The sequence below is a fragment of the Nannobrachium achirus genome, assembly GCF_963921795.1.
Source record: "Nannobrachium achirus genome assembly, chromosome: 21".
In the NCBI taxonomy this organism is placed as follows: domain Eukaryota; kingdom Metazoa; phylum Chordata; class Actinopteri; order Myctophiformes; family Myctophidae; genus Nannobrachium; species Nannobrachium achirus.
In genome coordinates, this window is record NC_137828.1 from 1,347,239 (window position 1) to 1,357,238 (window position 10,000).

General features: G+C 40.2%; 1 protein-coding gene across 1 annotated transcript in view; it reads left to right on the forward strand.

Moving 5' to 3' along the window:
* The window catches only part of ptchd1 (patched domain containing 1), a gene marked incomplete at both ends in the record, with an annotated part of 45,173 nt that overhangs the window by 7,952 nt on the left and 27,221 nt on the right, over nt 1-10,000 (forward strand). Inside the window, 2 exons of the mRNA XM_080752377.1 lie at nt 1-98; nt 2,860-3,223. The exon at nt 1-98 is cut by the window's left edge and continues 250 nt beyond it. Of these exons, the coding sequence (XP_080608503.1) occupies nt 1-98; nt 2,860-3,223 (462 nt within the window). The remainder of the gene's footprint in view (nt 99-2,859; nt 3,224-10,000) is intronic.

Consider the following 10,000-nt stretch of genomic DNA (forward strand, 5'->3'; position numbering starts at 1 on the left):
TCGGGCACCAGTTGGGCGGCGTGCAGGGCTGGGGACCCGGCAAGACGGAGGGAGGGGTGAGGTCTGCACGGGCGCTGCAGCTCACTTACTATCTACAGGTAAATACATACCAGTAAGACTCACTAATCGGGAGATAAGCGACCGTCAGGTCGCAGCGTGATTTAAGGGCAAAATGTGTAGGAGCAGTGTCCAAAAATGTGTGTGAAAAAATCGGCCTGATGGTGGCGCTATATGGGACAGATTCATGTTGATGACATGAGTGTAGACATACTGGCCCTCATTTATCAACGTGGTGCAGATCAAAATTTGGGTGTACACCGAAATTTAGGGAAGTCTCGACATTTATCATTTCAACTTGACTTTGACGTTGGCGTAGGGTAGGATCAAATCTCACGTCAAGTCCTGAGGTGGTGTAGGATTCATCCTACACCACTTTGTTCCATTGTAGACGTGCGGAGCAGCATTGTGTAACTATTTGACAGGCAATGGACACATGTATCCACTCGAAAATGTATATCCAACACAATAATAAATAATCCTGTGAAAATATAACATTTTATAAAAGTATATTATAGCCAGCTACATCATGGACATGCACGCCGATTTTATTTCCAAGTTACAATGACAAGCAATCAAAATCTAGCAACATGGAAGCAATCTACTGTTAAGTGCTTTAACAGTCTATATTTTAAGATTGCAGACCTGGCTCAGAACAAGCACATTATAGCCTAAGAACGCATGCGAGAGCATTTTCGGGACCAGCGCGGCGCCGCTGTGATCTACCGTGAGGCGTGAGCCTCCAATTTATACAGTGACGCGAGTCCTTTTAAATATGGATAAAACCCAAAGCTCCAAACCTGGCTGTGCCCAGCCCCGCGCACGCACGCTGCGGATGGTTTATTTGGGGGTCCACGGCCCAACTAGGAGAAGACCAGCCCGCGCAGGAACGGTACATGATTGCTAGTTCAAGCACTAAAACGTGCATTGCGCTCGTCACCGAAATTGGGTTAAATTAATATCCAAAACGTAACCGCGGGGTCTCTCAATTTATACAGTAGATACTGTACACTATGCTGGAGTTAATGATGAAACCCGACGTGGCGATCTTGAGATCATGGCCATGGGGAATATGATTGCTTGTAACCAAATGAACGCGCTCTGTCTGCGCACGCACGGCACGGGTAGGCAATGGTTTAAATTAATATCCAAAAGTATTCATGGCAGTGACCAGTGACTTGTGTCATTCATGTCGGCTGCGGTGCTATAGCCTCCTTGTCAAAGATTATACCGTTGGTTAATCCCACGTTTCCACTGTCAAAGACTGCTGTGTAAACCAAAATGCTGCTGTTCCAAGTAGCCTAGTTGTGTGTGTAGGTGTGTGCGTGCGTGCGTGCATGTGTGCGTGGTCTGTGTGGGACGTGGACATGGCTTTTCTTTGGTTGTTAGGTCGTATTCGGGTTGTTCTGGTCGTAAAATGGGGGCGTTTCGAGAATAATTAAGGGCGTGTTATTTAAATTTCAGCCTGCGCATTTATCAACGCTGGGATCAAATGTACGCCAGGTGTGTCTGTTTAGGAAGCATTGATAAATGCCGTGCACACGTTGCCCTACGCAAAATTTGGTGAAAAAAATAGACCATTTTTTACACTCCATTGATAAATGAGGGCCACTGTGTACCGATTTGCGTGATTTTAGGGCGAAATCTGTAGGAGTAGTGTCCAAAAATGTGTTTTAAAAATTCGGCCTGATGGTGGCGCTATATGGGACAGATCCATGTTGATGACATGAGTGTAAGGCAAGTGTGTACCGATTTAAGTGATTTTAGGTCAAAATTTGTAGGAGCAACTACCTCCTACAAATCAAAGTGCCCTCTCCAGACCATGAATGCAGTTTTTACTATGGTGAAAGAAATGCAAATGCCCCCCTCTTTCCATGCCATGGCGTTCAAGAGAATTGCCTTGTCCAAACTCTCCTGAACTTGAATGCAGCATCTTATGTTAAAAGAATTGCCCTCTCTGTGTAGAAATCCATGCCATTACGCCACATCTCCAATATTCACTTGACTATGTTGTTTAGTTCATCAAGCAATGAAAATAGCAGACCTCCAAGCTCTCAACGCGTCGTAGCTTGGAGGTCTGCTATCTCCGATATTTCCCCCAAAAGGCCCTTTTATAAATGTCAGCCCCTGCCTCTCTAACATTCTCTGCACGTCTACAAACAGCTCACCTACTAGCTGTAGATAAATAAATAAAAATATTCTCTTTGCTCTTTTTTTTTTCACTCTTTTCCTTAAAAATATGTACAGTAGGCTATATTCAAAGATTTGCACAAATTGTCACGGCTTTCAAAATCTTTTGAACAGAGTTTGACTCTTATGTACCTGAAGTCCTGAACAATAAAGTACAACCTTGAACCTTGGGAATTCCTTGACTACCTCCCTTAAAACATGTAGCTCGCTGGCATCCTTCAAAACTGCCCCGAAAACTCACCTTTCAGGAGGCCAGAGAAGGAGATAGTTATCATTTTGTCCATGAATTAAATACAGAGGACTTCCAATGTAAAAATGACTTATTAGGGATGTTCCTTTTAGGCAGGGTGTTTAACTGTACTTGTACTGTACTACATTTCTATTGTATTAACTGTACTTGTACTGTACTACATTTCTGTCTAATAAAATAATCAATCAAAAACATTAAAGTACAAGTACAAACATATACAAACAGTTACACATTTAAAAAGGAATCAAGCAATACAAAATAAAAGTAAAAATACAAATACTCAGAGTAAACTAAAATATGATATGAAATGTTCACATCGTCCCGTCCCTAACTTTGAACTTTGACCCTTGACCCCTTGGCAGGCGCGTGCCGGCCTGATGGACAGGGTGGCCGCCCAATGGGAGGAGGCGTTCTGCGCGGAGCTGCGTCGCTTCGGGGCGGAGCATCCCCGTCTGGCGCTGTTCCCTCAGACCTCGTCCTCGCTGCGGCAGGACTTCCAGCGCTCCTCGGTGCTGGCACAGCGCCCCCTGCTGGCCTCGCTGGGCGCCTGCGGCCTGCTGGCCGTAGCCTGCTGCTCCATGAGGGACTGTGTGAGGTCCAAGCCCTGGCTGGGGGTCCTGGCCATGGTCTCTGTGACCCTGAGTGGACTGACGGCCGCAGGGATCCTCAACCTGAGCGGCGCCATGTACAACTCTACGTACCTGGGAATACCTTTTATACTACTGGGTGAGTATTATTAATATAATATAAATATTATTATATATGAATACAACTCTACGTACCTGGGGATACCTTTTATACTACTGGGTGAGTATTATTAATATAATATAAATATTATTATATATGAATACAACTCTACGTACCTGGGGATACCTTTTATACTACTGGGTGAGTAAACATTAATATAATATAAATATTATTATAATAATACGTACAACTCTACGTACCTGGGGATACCTTTTATACTACTGGGTAAGTAAACATTAATATGATATAAATATTATTATATATGAATACAACTCTACGTACCTGGGGATACCTTTTATACTACTGGGTAAGTAAACATTAATATAATATAAATATTATTATATATGAATATAACTCTACGTACCTGGGGATACCTTTTATACTACTGGGTGAGTAAACATTAATATAATATAAATATTATTATATATGAATATAACTCTACGTACCTGGGGATACCTTTTATACTACTGGGTGAGTATTATTAATATAATATAAATATTATTATATATGAATACAACTCTACGTACCTGGGGATACCTTTTATACTACTGGGTGAGTAAACATTAATATAATATAAATATTATTATAATAATACGTACAACTCTACGTACCTGGGGATACCTTTTATACTACTGGGTGAGTAAACATTAATATAATATAAATATTATTATATATGAATATAACTCTACGTACCTGGGAATACCTTTTATACTACTGGGTGAGTAAACATTAATATAATATAAATATTATTATATATGAATATAACTCTACGTACCTGGGGATACCTTTTATACTACTGGGTGAGTATTATTAATATAATATAAATATTATTATATATGAATACAACTCTACGTACCTGGGGATACCTTTTATACTACTGGGTGAGTAAACATTAATATAATATAAATATTATTATAATAATACGTACAACTCTACCTACCTGGGGATACCCTTTATACTACTGGGTAAGTAAACATTAATATAATATATATATTATTATAATAATACGTACAACTCTACGTACCTGGGAATACCTTTTATACTGCTGGGTGAGTAGTAATATATACTAATAAATATAACTCTACGTACCTGGGGATACCTTTTATACTGTTGGGTAAGTATTATTAATATATAATAACTCTACCTATCTGGGGATACCCTTTATACTGTTGGGTGAGTAAACATTAATATAATATATATACAACTCTACCTATCTGGGGATACCCTTTATACTGTTGGGTAAGTATTATTAATATATAACTCTACCTATCTGGGGATACCCTTTATACTGTTGGGTGAGTAAACATTAATATAATATATATACAACTCTACCTATCTGGGGACACCCTTTATACTGTTGGGTGAGTAAACATTAATATAATATAAATATAACTCTACGTACCTGGGGATACCCTTTATACTGTTGGGTGAGTAAACATTAATATAATATATATACAACTCTACCTATCTGGGGACACCCTTTATACTGTTGGGTGAGTAAACATTAATATAATATATATACAACTCTACCTATCTGGGGATACCCTTTATACTGCTGGGTAAGTAAACATTAATATAATATAAATATAACTCTACGTACCTGGGGATACCTTTTATACTGCTGGGTAAGTAAACATTAATATAATATAAATATAACTCTACGTACCTGGGAATACCTTTTATACTACTGGGTAAGTAAACATTAATATAATATAAATTAACTCTACGTACCTGGGGATACCTTTTATACTACTGGGTAAGTATTATTAATATAATATAAATTAACTCTACGTACCTGGGAATACCCTTTATACTACTGGGTGAGTAAACATTAATATAATATAAATATAACTCTACGTACCTGGGGATACCCTTTATTCTGTTGGGTAAGTATTATTAATATATATATAAATATAACTCTACGTACCTGGGAATACCTTTTATACTGTTGGGTGAGTAAATATTAATATAATATAAATATAACTCTACGTACCTGGGAATACCCTTTATTCTGTTGGGTGAGTAAACATTAATATAATATAAATATAACTCTACGTACCTGGGGATACCCTTTATTCTGTTGGGTGAGTATTATTAATATAATATATATAAATATAACTCTACCTACCTGGGGATACCCTTTATACTGTTGGGTAAGTATTATAAATATATTATAAATATAACTCTACCCTTTATACTGCTGGTTGAGTATTATTAATATAATATATATAAATATAACTCTACGTACCTGGGGATACCCTTTATACTGTTGGGTAAGTATTATAAATATATTATAAATATAACTCTACCCTTTATACTGCTGGTTGAGTATTATTAATATAATATATATAAATATAACTCTACGTACCTGGGGATACCCTTTATACTGTTGGGTAAGTATTATAAATATATTATAAATATAACTCTACCCTTTATACTGCTGGTTGAGTATTATTAATATAATATATATAAATATAACTCTACGTACCTGGGGATACCCTTTATACTGTTGGGTAAGTATTATAAATATATTATAAATATAACTCTACCCTTTATACTGCTGGTTGAGTATTATTAATATAATATATATAAATATAACTCTACGTACCTGGGGATACCCTTTATACTGTTGGGTGAGTAAACATTAATATAATATAAATATAACTCTACCTACCTGGGAATACCTTTTATACTGTTGGGTGAGTAAACATTAATATAATATAAATATAACTACTTACCTGGGAATACCTTTTATACTACTGGGTAAGTAAACATTAATATAATATAAATATAACTCTACCTACCTGGGAATACCTTTCATTCTGTTGGGTGAGTCTTATTAAATACCAGTAAGACGCCTAATGGCGGGATCGCGCCATCTGTCGCAATAACTCTACTTACCTGCCTACCTACTTACATATCTCCATATATGGGCATAAAAGGGATTAGTGATATCAGATACTCAGAGCAGGGATCTCCATATATGGGCATAAAAGGGATTCTGCAAGGGATCTCCATATATGGGCATTAAAGGGATTCGGTTAGGGATCTCCATATATGGGCATAAAGGGGATTTGGTTAGGGATCTCCATTTATGGGCATAAAAGGGATTCTCTTGGGGATCTCCATATTAGCCTGATTTCAGACTCTACGCTGGGGCTTGAGTCTGAACCTGTCTCCATTCTATTTGATTGAAAAGGGGAGGGGATTTAAAATTTGAAATTCCCAATCACAAGAGATCTGGTGGGAGGGGATGTGTTTGACTTTTGCACACAAAACATTCCCTCCTCCCCCTCCCCTCAATGACATGCACCAAACAGGTCATTGTCTTTGATGTTTCATTGATTAGAGAGAATCACTAACGAGCTATTCGACACTTGTATGGCTCAATTAATGACTGCAGTTCGGAGCCCTTTTGAAGTTCAAAGGGAGCAATTAAGAACTCTGGTGAGCCACGCAGCCACCCCTCCCTCCACTGTTTCTGTTGATTTTCAAAAGTTAGACGCGCCCCTCCTCCGCATTGCATTGATTTCATTGGTCGGTTTCGGTCGGTTTGAGAAGCTTTCGGTAGCAAGAGACACGTCATATGACACATCCAGACCAAGAGATGCAGTTCACTCAGAGAGTGGGCGGGTCTATTGGCTGGAGCCAGACTATCTCCATATATGGGCATAAAAGGGATTCTGTTAGGGATCTCCATATATGGGCATAAAAGGGAGTCTGTTAGGGATCTCCATTTATGGGCATAAAATGGATTGTATCCCAGATGATGCCCTGTTAGGAGAAGTACACTAACAGAATCCATATAAGGCCAAGACAGATGGCACGACCTGCTGACCTCACCCAGTTATGTAGATGTGTATTATTATTATTATTATATATTATATTATATACAACTCTACATACCTGGGTTGGTAATACCTTTTATATTGCGGTTGAAGATGGATGGATGGATGGATGGATGGATGGATGGATGGATGGTTGGTTGGATGGATGGATGGATGGATGGATGGATGAATGGATGGATGGATGGACTGAACAAACACTCCATAGCAATGATTTCTATCACAATAGAACTTTAACCTTTTAACAAACAACAGAACTGTTTGTTTTGCCCCAGAAATAATCTCTTTCCCTACCTCTAAAGATGAGTTAATTAGCAGTAATGTAGCCCAACATAAAAGTGGAAGCAGTTCCCTGTTGGTTTAATTAATGTTTCCTCTTGGGGGTTCGTTTAATTTAATCTAGGTGAAAAAGGAGGAGCAAATCTTATTTTATTATCTTATTAAGTTTGGAAACATTCAGACATCATGCATGTGAGATCGAGATATGTATGTGTAGACATACAGTGTAGCGATTTGTGTGATTTTAGAGCAAAATGTGTAGGAGCAGTGTCCAATAATGTGTTTTGCAAGAATCGGCCTCATGGTGGCGCTAGAAGAGGGTCATGTGAGAATTGATGGGGAGGTTGTGGTTTGTCAGGCAAGGAGTGTGTGTGCAAAAGTTGGCATGGATCGGGGCAACGGTTGCCGAGATATGAGCAGGGCAAAAGTGTAACATGTGACAGACTGACGGACGGACAGCTGGTCGAGGTTTTGCAATTAATGTGTATTTTCATATTTAACCTCTTGAACTGTCAATGCCTACTAGTTAGTCTGCCCTTCTTTTCCCTCTACACCAAACCTCTGTGCCAACAAAATAGCCGATCTACAAGCTCACAACCGTTGTGAGCTTGTAGATCGGCTATTTTTTTGGCTGTTGTTCCACTTAGAATAGGGATGCTAGGGTTCAAGTGATGTAAAAAAAACATGACCACACAAAGATTTGGCGGACCCCCTGTAGTAACTCTGAGGACCCCCTAGGGGTCCCGGACCCCCTGTTGAAGACCTCTGCACTACAACATATATATATAGATCTATTCTAGAGGGTGGCATGCACGTCTCCATGCCTTGACAGAGGTTCACAGTGTGTGTGCGTGCATGTGTGTGTGTGTGTGTGTGTGTGTGTGTGTGTGTGTGTGTGTGTGTGTGTGTGTGTGTGTGTGTGTGTGTGTGTGTGTGTGTGTGTGTGTGTGTGTGTGTGTGTGTGTGTGTGTGTGTGTGTGCATGTGCGTGCATGCGTGCGTGCGTGCGTGTGTGTGTGCGTGTGTGTGTGCGCGCGTGCACAGCTTATAAATACCATTATTACCCTGCAATGTGAGGGAGGATGGAAGGAATACTGGAGAGCTTAAAATAGCTAGAGAGAGAGAGAGAGAGAGAGAGAGAGAGGGAGAGGGAGAGGGAGAGAGAGAGAGACCAGTGGTTTTCAGCCTTTTTCACATCAAGATGCATTATTTATTCTGCATTTGATCCACAGAATCATTTTTAGCCTCTCTCTCTCTCTCTCTCTCTCTCTCTCTCTCTCTCTCTCTCCCTCTCTCCCTCTCTCTCTCTCTCTCTCTCTCTCTCTCTCTCTCTCTCTCTCTCTCTCTCTCTCTCTCGTCCTCAGACGAGCCTTCCATCGTCGCTTCTAGCCTCTCAGACCCAAAACATAGAATATGTTGTTAACTCATCTAGTGCCCATCCCGCGATGTCGCACAAAATATACTGTATATACAGTAAAGCTGGCAGGGCTTACCTTCGTCTCCATCGCACGTCCAACCTGCACGCAAAAGTGCCGCGGCACATAGTTGTCTATTCTGAACTTTACAGTCCATTTTCTCCAAAAAAGACTTGATGTGAATGCTGGCATGTTTACTCAATAACATAGCTAAAGTAGGCCGCCATCTTAGATCTCTGTTTACCATCTGAACAGGAACTGGTAATGGGTGAGTCAAGAACGATCGTCAAGACAGGAACCGTCAGCGCAATCTACTTCCTGGCCTTCAAAATAGGAGAGTGGCCGCGAACGGGACAAAATGCGGGCGCTCTGGACAACTTAACCCTTTCATACCCGGGCTCTAAAATTAAGATGTCCACAATTCCATGCTAATGGAATTCTCCCGATTAGAAAGTAAGACTTTCTAATCGGGAGATAAGCGACCGTCAGGTCGCAGCGTGATTTTAGGCCAAAATGTGTAGGAGCAGTGTCCAAAAGTGTGTTTGAAAGAATCGGCCTGATGGTGGCGCTATATGGGACAGATCCATGTTGATGAGATGAGTGTAGACATATTGTGTAGCGATTTGCGTGATTTTAGGTCAAAATTTGTAGGAGCAGTGTCCAAAAGTGTGTTTTGCAAGAATCGGCCTCATGGTGGCGCTAGAAGAAGGCCATGTGAGAATTGAACAGGTGGAGGTTGTGGTTTGGCAGGCAAGAAGTGTGTGTGCAAAATTTGGCATGGATCGGGGCAACGGTTGCAGAGATATGAGCAGGGCAAAAGTGTGACGTGTGACTGACGGACAGCTGGTCGAGGTTTTGATAGTAACTGCGAGCTGACGGTCACAATAGCGGTGCCGTGTCAAACAGAACATTCCAAATACTAAATATTGGTTGCTGTGTCTTGGTTGGTCCTTTCTCTCCATCCACTACAATTGAAATGCAGTTGCTTTTTATTGTTATTCTGTGTGTTAGTGTGACATCACAGTGAAGGCAGAGTGTGATGTCAGAGTAGCAATCCCATTCTGTTAAGAGTGGTTCCCATGACATCACAGTGATGTCAGAGCATGATGTCAGAAGAATAATGTGAAGTTTTTAAGAGAGAGAGAGAGAGAGAGAGAGAGAGAGAGAGAGAGACAGAGAGACAGAGAGACACAGAGACACAGAGAGAGAGAGACATTC